At 45.4% G+C, this 17,706-nt stretch overlaps 1 protein-coding gene across 2 annotated transcripts; it reads left to right on the top strand.

Moving 5' to 3' along the window:
- The first annotated feature begins 4,509 nt into the window (after positions 1 to 4,509).
- On the top strand, positions 4,510 to 14,362 carry pyroxd2 (pyridine nucleotide-disulphide oxidoreductase domain 2). 2 transcript variants are annotated; one of them, XM_023822537.2, is made up of 16 exons: positions 4,510 to 4,958; positions 8,380 to 8,399; positions 8,547 to 8,640; positions 8,776 to 8,849; positions 9,478 to 9,633; positions 10,508 to 10,661; positions 10,796 to 10,857; positions 10,947 to 11,044; positions 11,515 to 11,656; positions 11,781 to 11,915; positions 11,999 to 12,071; positions 12,200 to 12,356; positions 12,438 to 12,592; positions 13,106 to 13,212; positions 13,506 to 13,626; positions 13,898 to 14,362. In XM_023822537.2, the coding sequence occupies exons 1-16, from the start codon at positions 4,838 to 4,840 to the stop codon at positions 13,975 to 13,977; spliced, it is 1,749 nt and encodes a 582-aa protein (XP_023678305.2). In that variant the 5' UTR covers positions 4,510 to 4,837; the 3' UTR covers positions 13,978 to 14,362. The 2 variants fall into 2 exon arrangements, with proteins under 2 accessions (XP_023678305.2, XP_023678306.2); XM_023822538.2 differs by lacking the exons at positions 4,510 to 4,958; positions 8,380 to 8,399 and adding an exon at positions 8,404 to 8,454.
- Positions 14,363 to 17,706: the final 3,344 nt, after the last annotated feature.

Below are 17,706 nucleotides of genomic sequence, written 5' to 3'. Positions count from 1 at the left end.
AGCATGTGTTGCTTTTTATTTCCCAGAAAAGGCACAAATTGACAGCTCAGTGGTCTAACTTGGCATGGGCTGTTGATGGAGTTAAGGAAATAAATGATTGTTAATGGGATGTTGCCATTCCTATCAGGGCGCCTTCGATTTTAGGAATATCTGCTTATGCGTCTTGAAATCCTCACCCTTGATCCGTAGATAGCTTATAGGCAGGTATATTAACGCTTCTTTAGCTGGTGGCCCCAATGTAGCTTCCAGGCCTGTTTGTGTGTGGTGTCTATGTGGGTTTATTCTAATCCGGTTTATTAGGATGAGTGTGCTACACGTATCAAGAGCTGCAGTCTTAGCTCCGGTTCAGTTAACTTTAATGCAGTTGCCACGAAAAAGAATGAGGCCTATTTTACTGAACTAAACGGGTGCTCGCCTGAGTACTTTACACTATAACCTGCCTTAGTGCAATGGCAATTTGTGATGGACTAAAGCTTAAGTCCATTTTTTGTGTCACAGAAGAACAATAATATTAGGTGTGCCAGGTAAAAGCTCAGCAGATGACTTGGGTCAAACTGTGGTATAAGGATTACAGTCTGGCCTGCATTTGGTGTTTTTGCGGTCTTGGAGTTAAGGCGTACCCCAGTTCTGTTCGTTTATATCTTACATGTTATGCATTACTGTGAAATCCAGATTGTCAGTAATTTAATGCAGCTGCATGGTAATTCCTTTGGTTACAATTTTACTGGTTGATTACTGCTAAGTCCAGAAAAAGGCAGCCTTGACAATAATAAATGAAACGTTCTTGGTGCTGTTCTTTTATAAAGTGTCATCTTTTTTTCAGTTGTGCTGTGTAGACTGGGGGGCGGGGGTGGTTTGCTAAACACTCGACTCGTACTGAATGGAGCCTCAATGCACTGGCTTGGGAAATAAGGGTGATGACCTGTGCTTTCTGATTGGCGCTGTGGATGCTGTCTGAAGGAGATGGTGTTCTGGGGAGTGGTTCACCTCGATCCAGCATTTTGGACATTTACAGCTATCAAGCCCTCTAGTGTATTGCTTATATTTTGGATCTTGCTGAGAAATAACTATGAGCAAGTGGTCTGTTTTGTAACTGTGGTTTCACTCAGAGTGGGACACTTGTAGTACACACCAAGGCTGGACTGGCCATATGGCATACCAGGCATTTTACTAGTGGGCCAATCAGTTTTTGGGGTGACAAAATTTATTGTGAGGGACCCCACCCCCTTCTCTCAACAAAATTAATTGTGGGGGACCTCAAAGTCCAGGGCAGATTTTCAATCCCGGTCCAGCTCTGATGCACACTGTCCATTCATCTTCTAACCACTAATCCTCGTCAGGGCCATGGGGAACGCAGCATGCGTGCCATTGTAATTTAGGCTCTGTTTCTAGGTACTGTATATGGCAGGGGTCACCAACATGGTGCCCGTGGCCACCAGGATGCCCCCAAGACCACATGAGACGCCCGCGGACCTGTTCTAAAAATAGCACAACTCACCAGTGAGCAACGTCTAAAATTTAATTTTATCCTGTTGCTATTCTTCTTTATATAGTTTTGAAAATTACAATATCTAAAAAAAAAGCATTTGAAACATGTTTATCATACATGAAGTTTAGATAAGTTTAGGAGGCATTTCAAACTGGTAGCCCTTCGTATGGCTCAGTACCCGTGAAGTAGCTCTCAGTTTGAAAAAGGTTGGTGACCCCTGGTATATGGATTCTTGGCGCCCTCTTTTGGACAGCATGTGAAGACACAGAGCGGTCCATTTTGATATAATGGTTGCCCTGGCAATAACTCCCTCATCAATTAGCATTATCCACATATCCATTACTGAACCTCTCTGCCATAAGCAGGAAATTAGCTAATTTCCCCTAAAGTAGCTAATCATGTTTAATTCAGGCCAGTCTTCAGATAATGTGATTTGTGTCCCTTACGCCAGTAAGAGCTGATCAGGAGGCCGGTATTAAATTTCTGCAGACAGAAGCAATGAAGTGTTAAGTTCTGCTTACAAGAAGAAAATCGTATGGCCCTGATTGAATTAGGCTTGATTGTGTGTTGTGAGAATGAGTTTCCTTAAGGAGATACGGGTGCGCACTTGGGAAGTGTTATTCGTCTTCCTTGACCTCATACCTTTTAACACTCCCACAGAGAGGTGCTGCAAGCAACTGCCGGGAAACCCAAGACCAGCCGTGGGGAGCAGCTTCTCTGCTGACCCCTGGGAGGTCTGATTCAGTACAAACGTGAAGAGTTGGGTTTCACAGCATAAGCAAAATGAGGTCATGTCATCCAGTCTGTGCCATCATGGAAAATCTTACTCTTAAAACACAAGTAAACTCATAACAAGGTTTACCACCCGCTGCATGTTTTATACATCCAGCCACACACATTGTTCTATACAATATTCATTTTCTGTTACAGCTGTCTTTATAGTTAATCTTTTTATGATTGATTGAATCAGCAATGCTTAGCTTGCAGAGCTGAAAAGTCAGCTTCTCAGAAGATGATTAGTTCCTAAGTTATTTACAGACAATTCCAGTTAAAGAATAATGGAACTGAACTACAGTAAATTTATCTGATGACATTTTACATGTAGTGTACGTCCCTTGTCCTAAATGAGCAATATTAGTGTGATCACTTCAGGCTCACAGTCATGATTTCAAAATAAAACACTAATGCATACTCCTTGTATGGCCATACAGTGCACTTTACTCACAGATAGTACAGGCATACAATGCACTTTACTCACGGACAGTACAGCCATGCAGTGCACTTTACTCACTGACAGTACAGCCATGCAGTGCACTTTACTCAGCGATGGGTTCAAACATGTTGGTCATTCCCACCTTGCTCTATTTCACTGCTGTCCACTCGATTCTCTACGACCTTTTTGATGTGTGCCAGCACCCCCAGGAGATTGTCTGCATGCTGGACAGCAATCGGGTTTCATCACTGTAATTTCTCCATTCAGGACCTGGCCCAGCCAACTGGGCCTGAACTGACTCCTCTTGTATGTGGAGTAAATTCCTGTAGTTTTCAGATGTTTTTGGATCTCCGCATGATTTTTTTTGTTCTGTGTGCCTGGTTCTTCTCAGCATGTGTTGGTTAGATTATGCTTTAGGGAATTCACTGAAATGTGTAATTACTGCAATCGAACACATCAGTATGCAGAAAGATGGCCAGGTTATGATTTTCCGTGATGTTTTTATTGAAATAAAGTGACGATTCCTGGGGTCTGTGTCACGAAGCCCAGTTTCTTGCTTATGTGGGTAACTTGTTGGATTTAAGGTAGTCTGAGCTAAATATAAGTGAACAAAGAAAAGGGTCATTTAAAATTTAAACTGAGGTACCTTAAATACAAGTTATCCGAGCAAGCAAGAAATCCAGCTTTGTGATACAGGCCCCTGATTTTTATGGTAGACCATTGTTACCGAGGGGCATGCTGTGATCCCAGAAGGTCGTTCCAAAGAACGGCTCCTTCATTTCTCAGGAGCAGAAGCCTGTTTGTTTTTCTGTCGATTCTCTGTTTGATGATAATGTGAACACAAGAGTTTTCACGTCCACCACTGTACAGGATGCCAGTTATGCAATAACTTTCCTATATGTTCTCCTGGCCAAAGCAAACACATCACGTCCTGTGTACTGTGGTACACTGGATTGTTTCCTCTCAGGCCACAGGTGTCACTGTGTCCACCACAAGCATAAAGTTTTCAGCAAGTACAGATACCGAGCTAGCGGCTTGGGACGCCTGAGCACACTGCACAGAGAACGACACTCCTCTGCCCCCCTGAAATCTTCCCCGAATGAGGCGTTTGTCTGCCACCCTGACCAAACACTTTGGTCTCCCAGGATGCCCAGGCAGGAGGCTCTCGGAGAGGGATATCTCTGTTGTATAATGATTATTATTCCTATATTTACAGAACTGTTACTGTAGTATTTACACAAACAATGGAAAATATTATTGAACTCTTGCTTGTTTCTCATGTTTTGTTTGTGCTTTGTATGCCATTAACACTAAAATATTCAACCAGAATTCTAGTTTAAGACTAATTGAACCGAGCTACAGTAAATTTATCGGGTGACATTTAACATGTAGTGTACGCCCCTTTTGTCCTAAACCAGCCGTATTAGTGTGATCACTCCGGCCTTACGGTCATGATTTCAAAATAAAAGTCTATTGCACGACTATGCGGTTAAATGAATGTTTATCGAATTTATGGTATTTCAGACAGGGATTCTGTTTTTTGAATTTATCCGATGTATTTTTCTGGCTTCCCTTCGCTCGTGAGAAAATAACAATAGCTAAAATCAACTTTAGGGACTGCGCGTCTTCATTTATAATAGAGTGTTTCGTTTAGTGTATGGTGGGATGTCATCTAAAGAATTACGACTTAAGACATTGTTAATATAAGTGGATTAGTTTTTTGTGTTGACGTAAATTTTATTATGCGTGCGTAAATCTGTACATTTTATTGCAATTATAATGCGCTTAGGAATATATCAGTTACATCTTCATTTTACTAGTTTTACAGTATATTAATGTATCCTAATCGGAGGGTTATTTTGTATTTGTATGTCTGTGTTTTCATGTAGGATTGTGTTACTGCCCGGACATTCAGAATAAGTGGGAGCCTTTTCTGGCTGTGTGCTCTGCACTCGTATAGCTTATTATTAAGCGACCTCCTCCCCATAACTGCGTGAAACATTACAAAACGACAAGGTTCCAGTGCATTTCGGTTTTCTACTGTAACTATAGGCGGATCTTTAAGGGCTCATCGTCCAGTGGGAGGGGCCAATGTGAAAGTGGGAAAACTGTGACTGAGGTGGGCACCCTGAACCATGGCTGCTATGGTCCAGACTGGCCGTGCGTGGCTCGCCGCCCCCGCCCTGGGGACAGCCTGCAGAGCCAGTCACACGGCAGCGCCGAAGCCCCAGTACGACGCCGTGGTCATCGGAGGAGGTAACGCAGGGTGAAGTCTGCTATAAACAAAACCATATGCACTGATCATGTTAGGCTTTGGTTCATCTGGCGCTGCATTAAAATAAGCGATTCGGTGTTTAATACGTGCACCGCTTGGTGCTGCCGTGTACGTTTACACAATCTGCGCTTTGTGCCACCGTTAAGGCCTCGTCCACACGGACGTTCGAAATGACCGCCCTCTGAACGCCATACGTGTTTTTCCTGCGTTTTGTAGCTGCGTTCGATTGGCGTTTCACTGGCGTTCGCTTGACGCTGTTTAACACCTGCCTGACGCCCAATCTGTAGTCTCGTATATTTACCTGTGAGGGCAGTAATTACTCTTAGGCCTCATCCACACGGACGTTCGAAATGAACGCCCTCTGAACGCCATACGTGTTTTTCCTGCGTTTTGTAGCTGCGTTCGCTTGACGCTGTTTAACACCAGCCTGACGCCCAATTGTATTTAACTGTGGGGGCAGTAATTACTCTTAAGGTTTCTAATGTATACAGGGTGTTCCACCTTAACTTGTGCACTCTTAAACCACACACCTGCAAACAATCTAATTTGGTATAGTCGTCTATTTCACCTGAAACACATAAACAATTACCAGACTAATACTCTTAAGTAGGTTACCTAGCCTTAACTGTCTCATTCTTAAATATGGAAGCCAAAAGACAGGCCGTCATTGATCTTGCTCGTGCCGGGAGATCTCCTAAGCAGATTGCAAGTGCCTTAAACTTACACAGAAACACTAAACAATGTAAAAAAAATGTACAGAGAGTCAGGAGATGAAGAAAAGGTCTACTGGCTGACGTAGAAGTGTTCGAAGCAAAGATGTCATTAGAAAGGTGAAAAACCGAATAAACACCAACCCATGGCACTCAATATGCAAGATGGCAAAGTATGTGGGTGTGAGCACTACGTCAATGCATCGCTTAGTGAAAGAAGACCTTGGTGCCACTTCTAGGGCCATCACCAGCACCCACCTAATAACTGAAGATTCCAGAAAGAAAAGGGTAGACAGGGCGAAACGTCTCTTGAATGATGTCAAACACTCATCTGGCAGAGTCATCCTCTTCAGTGATGAAAAATTGTTTTGTGTTGATCGGGTTCTCAACCGTAGAAACAACCGTTATATTTCATCGGATGCAGTGAAGGATCTCCCTGATTGTGTGAAACATGTTTCCAAGACAAAAAACCCTGCCAAAGTCATGGTACTAGGGGTTGTTGCATCCAATGGCAAAAAGTGTCCGCCTGTGTTCATTCCACAAAATGAGAGGGTGAATGCTGATGCCTATATCAAGATGTTGACAAAGCATGTGCTACCTTGGATTCAAAGGACCTTTCCCGATGGAAATTATGTATGGTAGCAAGATGGTGCACCCTGTCATACGGCAAGGAAGACCCAAGAATTTTTACAGCAGAACATGACCTACTTCTGGGGTAAGGACATGTGGCCTCACAGCTCACCTGATTTGAATCCCCTGGACTATAGTATCTGGGCATACATGGAGCAGGAGGCCTGCAAGAAACCACATTCATCAGTGCAAGCTCTGAGGGCATCCATCACCAGAACTTGGAGCAAAATGGATGAGGCATATGTAAGAAAGACGTGCCAGAGTTTTCGTCATAGGCTGGAAAGTGTAATTGAAGAAAACGTGTGGAATTATTGAATGACGTGTTACATAACTATAAACAATAACCTGTAACATTAAAAGTGTGATTTCAATGTTTCTGTTGTTTTATTTACTCTTACTTTCTGAATAAAGTGGTGGAACACCCTGTATTTCAAGATTTAAACAAGATCATGAAATCACATTGTAAAGTTCTAGTTTTACATTTAAAAAATACTTTAAAAAGTGCACAATTTGCGTCTTTCATTTTCAGTTTTTTTGTGATTTTTTTCGGGTTCAGTGTGTGTGTTTCAGTCGCCGTTTTCTGAGTATGTCGCATGGGTAATAAGTAGCCAAAGTTATGCTGTACTCTCGAATCCATCCGTAATTGTTGAGGCATTGGAGAGAAGCGGGGTTTATATATTAATTGCTAAATTTGGGGGGATCAGCTGCAATGTGTAAACTAATTTTTAAGCTAGAGGTTCAAGATGCATTTATGTACATTTTATTTACATCCACACATCCATCAATCTCCCCACTGCTTATCCTGATCGGGGTTGCAAGGCTTAATGATAATTACGGCCGTAATTGCTGTAACACTATAATTATTTATATCGCATGATTTTATGCTGAAATATTTCTACAGCTTTTGTAATTTCGTATTAACTGCAGTTGAACCCTATGAGTAAAGACAGTTGAAAAGAGAAAGCAGATACGGCGCATCAGTTAAATGAGTTTTTCCTTATAGATGTCCAAATTTCCAGTTGCCTACTGAGCTTTATAAATTGGTATTTTAAGCAAAAAAATTTGCACCAGTTGATCCATCGGTTTGGGTTACTCGTAATATCGATCGGTATTGTACCAACAGCTGATTAACTCACTGCTGGTACAATACCGATATTACGAGTATCACATTTTCCGTAAAATGTGGTTTCTCGCAGTTGTACCAATAAATAATTGTAAACGCAATAGTGTCATTTTCCTCACGTTTGTCAGGATTTTGACGCCAAGAAAATGTTGCATGCAGCGTTTATTTGACGCCACCTGAACGCGTAGCCGGCGGAACGCCGGTGCTGAACGCCCGTGTGGTCGCTTCAATTTGCTCCAATGAGCAGAAAAACGGTCGGCGTTCATTTGGTGCTCACCTGGCGCCACGAACGCCACAAAAACGCCTGGTACAGACGTCCGTGTGAACAAGGCCTAACACGCGAAGACTGTCTCGTGTTATGCGCTGACATGCAATGACCTGGAAACAGGGTTGCCAACGTTGATCCGCTGGAGATTTTCAATTCGATTGCACACTCATACACACGCATTTACATGTATGCAACCATTTTACTAGCTTGTAAATAGTCTATTTGGTTTGCAAACTTCCCATTACTTTTAAATGTAGCACATTTTTAGGTTTATAATGAAATAATACAGATTTGCCGTAAGATCTCTTGCGGGAGCCATGAGTCTGAAAGCGTGAATGTCACGAAAGATGCGTGAGTTGGCAACCCTGCATGGAAACTCGAGACCGTACAGTAGTTGGTATACAGTTACAGACTCATGATTACGTAATTACACCTTGAACGCTAAGCTGTTTGCTAGCCGTTTGGTCTATTTGAATGAAGTAGCGACTCGGACATTGAGCCATATCTGAACTGTAAAACAGTACACCATACATTTTATTGCCCTGCTATTACATGGGGCCATTGTTTAAATGACATTAACATCCCTGCTGCGAAACTTTGCCTTAATGTGGGCATAAGGTGCTTAAAGGTCATAACTGAAACTCCTTCACTTTCTTCTCTATTTTTTGCAGGGCACAACGGACTGGTAGCAGTAAGTGATTATTTAGACACCTAAGCAGAAGGAAATGTTCACATGAGATTCTGACGTGAGGATCAGGGATGTGTGTAACTGTGAGCAGATTTCAGGGTGATCTGCATATTCAGGGAGCTCATCCAGGCTCCCGTGCTGTTTGTCCAGGCAGCGTACCTGCAGAAGGCTGGTGTGGAGACGGCTGTCTTGGAACGCCGGCATGTTCTGGGGGGGGCCGCGGTGTCCGAGGAGATCATCCCAGGTGAGGCCCTCCGCATCCTCATATCAGGGTTCACATCTGCTGACCCCTGTGGGCAGGAGACATGGTTCATTCCAGATGACCCCGTGCAGGTCCAGAGGGGTCCCCTGATCCTCCCTTCCACGTCTTTCTCTGCAGGCTTCCGCTTCTCCCGGGCCTCCTACCTGCTCAGTCTCCTGCGGCCACACATCTATATGGACCTTGAGCTGAAGGTGAGCTTGAGGCATAGTTGGTGATAGGCTGGATTACGCCGGTACATCACCACCACACGCTCGGCTAGGATGACCCACCAAATCCATGTCAGGGGAGACACTATGAGCTATTTCAGGTTTTACAAACGTCTTTAAAACTAAAAGGCTCCTGTGTTTGGCTAATTAGTTCAGTTATTCTTGTGCTTTTACTTGTTTGCTTCCTTGATTGAAAGACTCATCCAGCTGTTTCACATTAAAATTAGTGACACGTGCATGATTGAAGGAGACTGACCAATCAGCACACAGCAAGAAGTAAGTGCTAAAGTGAAGTCCGGGTCATTGTAATTGATTTTGGTTGAAATGGTAGTTCCCAAACCCAGTCATAGCTCAACTCATCCCCCCGACAGGGATTAGGTGGTCACCCTATGCTCAGCACATTTCTGTCCACGTAGGAGCCATCAGCGCCGCATTTAAGCCTCCTGAGAGTTTAATTTACTAGCCCAGAGCTCTATTGGCATCTGCTGCCTGTGGTTTTAGCTGTGTGCCCTGTGACACCGATGGAGGCTCGGGGACATCGCTGGCTGTCGTCCTGCTGCTTCCTGTGCAGGCCTGCCCCTCCTCATCTCTCTGTCCTGTTCCCTTCGGTCAGAAACACGGCTTGAAGGTGTACAGGCGTGACCCCAACTCGTTCACGCCCCTGCTGGAGGAGGCGGTGGGGGGGAAGCCCCCCCGCTCTCTGCTTTTGGGCCCTGACCTTGAGAAGAACGTGCAGGAGATTGGGAAGTTTTCCAGAAATGATGCCATGGTAAAGTGGATGTCAACCACGTCATTTCCCCCCCAAACCAGTTCAGCACTAATCATTACCACGGTCAACTTAAGCACAAATCACCTTCAGTAACTGCTTAAATGCACTCGGATGATGTCGTGACTTAGCATATTGGATGTGTTTCCAGCAACATATCTGAGTTCGGCTTAACAGAGCCAACAGACAGTCTTGGCCGTATCAGCTACTCTCTCTCCAGCGCTGGTGTAATTTATTGGTAAACTAAAATGTTCCCTAATCACTGATTATGAATGACTGTAACCAGGATTGGCCGTCATCAGCTCATAGGCACAGTTAGCATATTGTTTTCTGTGTTGAACATCTACTTGTGAACTTAGGTTCTGCCCATGTCAATAAATGCATTCATTCATTTCATTGTGCGTCCCTAACAGAAAATGATGGACTGAACTGTATACATTGAATACATGTGCTGTTATAGCCCTACCAGCTTTCACATTGACGTTGCAGGGTGTATGAACACAGGCTGTGTAGTCTCATACTGTTAGCCAATGAAATCAGTCTAGAGGTTTCATCAGAGCTGCAGAGTGCGAGCTTTGCTCCTATGTACTAAGCACTGAATTGGTCTGGGGAAAAAATGAAGTGTGTCAGCCTGGCGGCCTGCGCTGATGAGGCGGCCATTCTCACGCCTGACTGAAAATTCAAAATGTAATGTTATAACGTTAATTATATCCTGTCTCAGATTTTTTTTTTTTTAAACTTAGGAGTTTCCTTTGTGTAATATGGTGTGGGACCCTGAACAGGGGCTGTAAAACATTGTGACTAAAATGCTTCCTTTGGAGGTGTTCAGGTCCTCAGTGCGGCCTGTCTTTTAACCCTTTTTATGTCTCCTGTCCAGGCCTACCCTGTGTTCCAGAACCATCTGGAGAACCTCGCCTGTGCCATACACCCCCTGCTGGACGCCCCGCCCGTGGATATCGCTGGGATAGCTGGGGGGTCCCTGAGAAGACGATTGGCTGCTCTGCGGACCCTGCGGCCCCTTCTGCAGTGTGGTACTGAGAACCCGCCAGCCAACGTCCCCACCCACCCCCCCCAGCCAGGCCGGAAGGCCCCCCCCCCCCATGGTGAGCTGCTCACTCAAGGACCATTCAGACTCTCACATGTGTGACCTCTGCTCTGTTAAAAGGTTTAAAACTGGGAAAGAACCTTCCAGACTTTTATGAGCTGCTCACAGCTCCAGCGCAAAAGGTTGGTGATGCTGATTATCTGGGCCGGTCACCTGTTTGATTGGCGCATGTCTGTGGTGGGAAGGCTGATGTGCGGCTGCTGACACCCAGGTGCTGAACCGCTGGTTCGAGTCGGAGCCACTCAAAGCGACGCTGGCCACAGACGCGGTGATCGGCGCCATGATGAGCCCCAAGAACCCGGGCAGCGGGTAAGGGGCAGACGGGCCGTGATTACAGGGACCTCAGACACGTGTCTGGTGTTTTAAGGCTGATTCACACATCTGAGTAGAATTTACTCCAGTAGCTGCATATCCTATGCCACAGCCTGACCACTGTACTTACATTTTTGGGGTAGTGTGTGTCAGGCCAGTGTTGAGGAAGTTACTCAAAAAAAAAAAATAGGTAGAAAGTTCAGGTCCAGAAAGTACAAATCCAGACCAAGGATTTGTTTCAGCCAACCAGGTGAGTACTCTGTGGCTGTGAGTCTTTATACTGAACTGGTTGGTTGAAACAAAACTGTGGTCGGGATTTGTACTTTCTGGACTTGAACTTTCCACCTATCTGTATTGGATTGCTTTTGTGAGTAACTTCCCCAACACTGTGTCAGGGTTTGGCGTAAGGTGCATGACAAGTGTAAACCAGCCTGTGGTATGGCTCCTCACAGCCTTTGCCTGTCTAGGTATGTGCTGCTGCACCATGTGATGGGAGAGCTGGAGAAGGAGCGAGGAGCTTGGGGCTATGTGGAAGGGGGCATGGGGGGCGTGTCCAAAGCAATTGCCAATGCGGCACATGCCCATGGAGCCTCCCTCTTCACTGAACGGGTGAGCACTACTTAGAAGGATGTACCCACTGCCATCCAATCACCGCTCAGCGCTGCCAGCGTCCCGTCCAATGAGATGCATCCTGGTTCTATTTCCACCTTATTGGATTTCTCTCATCTGCCAGGAAGTGGAGCACCTTTTGGTGGCTGACGATGGCCGCGCCCGCGGCGTCGCGCTCAAGGACGGCTCTGAGGTCCACAGTAAAGTCGTCCTGTCCAACGCCACACCGTATGTGACCTTCAAGCGGCTCACCCCTCAGGTAACACCCCCCGCCACGGTCCAGCCACATCGTCGATCCTGCTCACTGACACGCCCCGTTGCTGCGATGTGACATGATTGCAGAATGCCCTGTCCCCGGACTTTGTGAGAGCGGTCGATCAGATTGACTACACGTCTCCGGTTACCAAGATTAATGGTCAGTCCTGAGCTCCTCCAAATCTGCTTCCCTGCGGAAGTTTCCCTGGATTAGAAAGTAGTTTCCTCTTTGGGACGGCGGCGCACAACGGCTCCTCAAAGCCCCCTGTGTCTGGCTCTGTCCTGCAGTTGCTGTGGATAGACTGCCTGACTTCCTGGCTGCCCCGAACAGAGCCCGCGGCCTGCCAGGCCCCCATCACCAATGCTCCATCCACCTGAACTGCGAGAACATGGACATTCTGGAGGAGGCGTATCAAGAGGCCAGGCAGGGCCGCCCCTCCACCAGGTCAGCCAGTGAATTAGCTCAGCGTTCGCTGTTTTTTTTTTCCCCTTTTGTGGTAGGCAACCCCATTCCTCTTTGTGCCAGACCCATGCTGGAGATGTGCATCCCCTCTGTGCTGGACCCAACTCTGGCGCCCCCTGGCTGCCACGTTGTCTCCATCTTCAGCCAGTACACTCCCTATTGGCTGGGGGAGGGCCGTGCCTGGACCAATGAGGACCGGGAGAAGTTCGCAGACTCCGGTAAAGTGTCCGAGCTCAGCAGGCAACAGAGGGTGCTGTGTCTGGATTCATATTTCATGCAAAATATGCTTCCGGTGGGGGATTTTCCCAGCGTCCCCTGATAAACTTTTGTGATCTCATAGAAGTCACATGGCAAGGTGAGTATTTCTTTAATGTGCTCTCTGTGTAGTCAAACCATCTTCCATAAGCACAGTACAGGGGATGCACTGGACACAACGACACTAAGATCAAACTAATCAACGTGTCACTTGGGTGAGGCAGAGCGTGGGAATCTCAGGTATTCCAACATGTGACATTAGGCCCACGACAAATAAGAAATAAGATTTATAAGTCATGCAATGTCATGCACATGTGGTAATGTTTTAGTTTTAGATTTTCATTGTAGTTAAAATGTAGTTGTATCTTTCTTTTTCCTCTGATAATGTAAGGCTGTCTGCATGCCAGATGGAAACTGCAGGTTAAGTCTGTTTCTGTGAGTAACAGTGCAGCCTGTCTGTCCTTGTATCCTTGCAGTTTTTCACTGTATTGAGCTCTACTCGCCTGGCTTCAGAAGCTCCATAGTGGGCAAGGAGGTTCTTGCTCCACCTGACCTGGAGAGCATTTTTGGGCTGACTGGAGGGGTGAGTTTATATCCAGTTGTCCATTTCTGAAGGCCATCGCTGGGCTGTATGAAACATGAGTCATTTAATTAAAGAGATGAAAATGGTAGAGACAGGGTTAGGATTTGACATTTCAGGGTTAGCATTCTCTGGTAAGGTTGAGCTGCAGGATGATTTTTAATTAGTCTCTGCTTAATGGTTACCGCTATCCTTATATAAATGTTGTCTTAGATAACAAGGTTAAAGTCCAGGGACCCTGAGGTGTAAAAGACTTAATATTTGATCCTAAACAGCTGGTTTTACATTGCCAACAGAATATTTTTCACGGTGCCATGTCATTGGATCAGCTCTATCTGGTGCGACCTTTGCCCTCTGTCTCGGATTACCGCTCACCAATCAAAGGCCTGTATCTATGTGGCAGTGGATGTCATCCTGGTACGTTATTGGCTGATAGTGGTAAATTTTTTCTTTTTGTTGTTCATACGAAGCCTGTATTGTAATAAATTTCACTCTCTAGTGGGTCATATGATCTTGCATGTACACACTGTATTGTACTTAAAAAAATTATGGCATTTATAGAACTGGGTTCTGCATCCCAATCACTCAGTACTGTAGCTTGAATCACTTTTTAGTCCAGAATTTTAACAGCCAAGCCACCTGTGCAGTTTCTAGATATGTATCTGGTTGCCTTACCTTTGTTTGCCAGGTGGTGGCGTTATGGGTGCTGCAGGATGGAACGCCGCCCTGACTGTCCTGGCTGACTTGCAGCGGGGCGGAAGTGGCTGAGATGAGCCTGGGGTTTAGGGGGGAGGTGGGGCACATTGATTGCTATCGAGAATTATCTAGGATGTTCTGTAAACATTCATGTGAGACTTTCCACAAAACACACATTGTAGTTTACATTATCACCTTATTGAAATAGGTTCAAGTTAATTTCAGCTTCATTCAAGTTTTTAAAAGGTCTAATAATGTTTTTAAAACACTATTTGGAGTTACTCGTCATGGCTGTATGAATTATGAGATTGGGGCATTTGAGGGTCATTCTGTGGGGTAGGCTAACGTTAGCAACAGTGCAAAGAGTCACAATTAAAGCCATGTCTTTGTGTAATACTTTGATGCTGCCTAACCCTAACTCCAATGACGTCTTTGTGAATAAACTGTTTTTGTTTGAGGCTGCCTCTATGTGTGCCATGGAGTGTTCTACCTGACGCTTAGCATGGCCGTAGAGCCTCAGGGTCAGGCTGTGTTGTCTCCTTCATTAAGAAATCATCTTATCTTTTAAAAATTACTTCCAAAACTAGTGTTCACTTCTGAAATGACATTTAGACTATCATATTTGATAAGTATTTGTTTAATACTTTAGAATTAGTTTAAAGTTGATGGTCAATAAAGCAAAGTTCATATTCCACACAGTACCAGAGACCATAGCAATAACACTGGATGGAGCGGAAACACCAGTTCAAATCACCATGTTCAGCTGAGTGATTTCACCCTCATGCCCTTGAGAAAGGTCTTCAACCTCAGTTGTTCCAGGGATTGGCTGACCCAGCTTTCTCAACTGTACAGCACTTTAGCTAAAATTTGTCTGCTAAAGGAATTTCCATCCATCCATCTTCTGTAACCACTTATCCTATTCGGGGCCGTGGGGGGTCCAGAGCATATCCCAGAGGCTACGGGTGCAAGACAAGGAACAACCCAGGATGGGGCACCAACCCATCGCAGGACACAGCTAAATAAATAAATGTAGATAAATGTAAATGTATTGTCTCACTAGGGTTGCAGAATTCTGGGGATTTTCAAAGTTGGAAACTTTCCATGGGAATTATTGGGAATATATTGGAATTAATGGGAATAAACAGAAAATTAGCAAAACTGCAGGTTAGCCTATAATAGGTAGCTTAAATGTAGTTGAAAAAAATATCTTGATAGCGCTAATAGTGACATCATTGTGTAACCAAGTGCTTTTGAGTAATTATGTGTGTGTAAAAACACATAAAAATAAGCATCTGCATCAAAATGCACTGCTAAGTCATGTTCTATGTTGCATCATTCATACAGTTTGTTTTCTTTATCATATCTGACACCTTTCACAGAGTTCGACAGAGTTTTATATTTCTAAAATTTCCCAGCTTAACATCTCATGGAAAATTTCCGGAAATTTTTCGCCCCTTTGCAACTCTACTTCCCATGGAAAGTTTTTGAAAATTTTGCATAGTGGTCTTGTGATACAGTTGCCTGATCAATAGAGGGCAGCACAGCCAAAAAAATGAACACATTAAAAAATGCCTTTTATTTTGCTTTTCTATAGTGGACCCCGTCCTCAGGTTTACAGGTGTCATACACATCCTCCATGTGTCACCAGATCGATTTTCCTCAGGTTTTGCACCAGCAGATTCAAGATTTGAGTTGCCATGTTAAATTCCCCAGCCATCTGCAGCATCCCATCAAGGCAGTGGGGACATGTTTGGCTGCATTAGCCATGATCATGCTCCACACAGATCCACCCCAGTCATACCTAATTACAGGTCATCTTAAAACTCCCTGATGTACACCCTTCATTCTCACAGCAGATATTTAGGGAAGGAGTAGTGATCCTAACCCTTACACACTCTTGGAGTATGTAGTACATTTTAAATGCACAGATGTTTTTGTATGCACAAGATGTTTTGTAGTGCACAAGTAGCGTTTGTTGTCAGTTATCAGAGAGTATGTCTATTTCGAATTTGATTGTTAGCTGTTCCGTGACCATGCCAAGCTGGTGTTGGTCTGTTGGCAGTACTCAGTTCTTTTGCATACCTGGATAGCGTGCAGTTCCTCCATGAGTGATTTTATGCCTTATTTTTAAGGACATCGGCACAGCCACTTGCAGACTGAAGAAGCTACTGTACATGTTACAGAAGGTAAGGATTTCAGTAGCTTGCCTGGCTTTATCCTACCAGAGCAGCAGAGAGTTCAGGGTTTTTAATTTCATGAAATGCAATGTATCAAAGTCTTTTCTTGTAGTTTTAAATTTCTCACGGTAAATTGATTGTTGCTTCTTAAACTTTTCCCGGACCTTGAGTCATGCTCTGTTATACATCTTTTTGCCACAAGGTGGCAGTGTGTCACGTGGTGTGTGTGTGGTCCTTTATTTAGGACCTGTGTGCCTGTCCCAGCCGCTATACTTCGTGCTGTATGCTGGCCTGCCGCCTGTTGTATAATGTCCGGTTGTTAGGCTGAAGGGAGTGGCCCACAGAGCTTCTTTCATTTTAGCATGCTGCCCCAGAGCGACGTTTCTGACCCCCGTTAGGCGCAGGGTGGCTATGCCAGTCCTCCCTGGCCTTATTTAAACTGGTACTGGGTCTAGGTGATAGACAGCTGGTGCACAGAGCTGTGAGATGACGGGTGTCGTCTCTGTGTCCGTGCTTTCTGGAGGTTTCCTCCATACATGGACCAAACTGCTTTGGGATGGTGTCTTACTGTGTACTATTTTAATAAACGTGATGTGTCTATTCACCCCTAACAGATTGTGCATTTGTTAGTATGGATCAGCTACGCTACTGCACAATTCCCAGTGGTGTTTTGTTCCGGTCTTACTGTGCCTATATATACTTATTCTTCTCTTTTCTCTCTCCTGGGCCATCCCCTGTTATTTTGGAGCCGTGACCTGGTGAGATGACGCATGTCTAGCTCCTCATACCGTCCACCATGGTGGCCATGCCTTTCTACCGAGTTTGGAGATGACTGGGATGGAGCGACGCATTTAATCACACGGCTGTGTTCCTTACGGCGGGAAGAGGGACTGCACTGACATCTCATGCCCGCCATAACTGGACATTTCCTTCATACCCTAAATCTGGCACTAGAACGCTGGGCCAGATGAGCTGTGGTAGAGCATCTTCAGAGCAAGGCAACTTTTGGGTGAGCCTTTGTCTGGTTCTGCTTAGGTTTGAAGGTTTCGGAATGAAGATGGGTCCTTGGTCAGCCTGGCATGCTGGGAGTGTTTGTGCGGTCTGTGCAGTCCGGGGATCCCAAAGTGGGCTGGCTTGGTCATGATCGTGGGAAAACTCCCAGTGTTCAGCGCTTACAGGCAGTAATGTGTGCCAGGTGATGGGAGGGACCTTTACGGCCAGACTCCTGCTGTCTGGAAGCCCACTGTGGTCTTAGCGGTTGCCCGCTGATCGCACAACTGTGGCCCCTGGAACCTGGGCATTGTGGACTGGACAAGGCCCTGCCAGCCGGGGCTGTGTGGGCATCTCAGGCGTTCGGCCTTTAGTGTTTCCAGGAGGAGGGGGGGGCCATGCAAAGGGAGGGGGGAGCTGGGCTGGGAGTTCAGGAGGTGCCGTGATTTGGAAAGGCGGCTGTTTATTGCTGGAGAGTGTATTTATTTCACGCCCCTGCGGGTTGTGGTTCAGGGAGGGGCTGGCCCTGGTGTGTAATTATAGAGGGAGCATGTCTCCGCAGCAGAACCCCTAGCAGGAGCGGCCCTGTGAGATGCCGTCACGTGGCGGGGCTATGTGCAGGACTGCCCTGTGC

This window comes from Paramormyrops kingsleyae, chromosome 3, assembly GCF_048594095.1.
Source record: "Paramormyrops kingsleyae isolate MSU_618 chromosome 3, PKINGS_0.4, whole genome shotgun sequence".
In the NCBI taxonomy this organism is placed as follows: Eukaryota; Metazoa; Chordata; class Actinopteri; order Osteoglossiformes; family Mormyridae; genus Paramormyrops; species Paramormyrops kingsleyae.
Note: the sequence above shows the minus strand (reverse complement) of the source record. Positions and strands in the feature narration are given on the sequence as shown.

Coding starts and splice junctions, on each gene's coding strand:
- pyroxd2 (XM_023822537.2), top strand. CDS start 4,838: ATGGCTGCTATGGTCCAGACTGGCCGTGCGTGGCTCGCCGCCCCCGCC. Junction 10,858..10,946: donor TCACAGCTCCAGCGCAAAAG/GTTGGTGATGCT, acceptor GCTGACACCCAG/GTGCTGAACCGCTGGTTCGA. Junction 12,357..12,437: donor CAGGGCCGCCCCTCCACCAG/GTCAGCCAGTGA, acceptor TCTTTGTGCCAG/ACCCATGCTGGAGATGTGCA.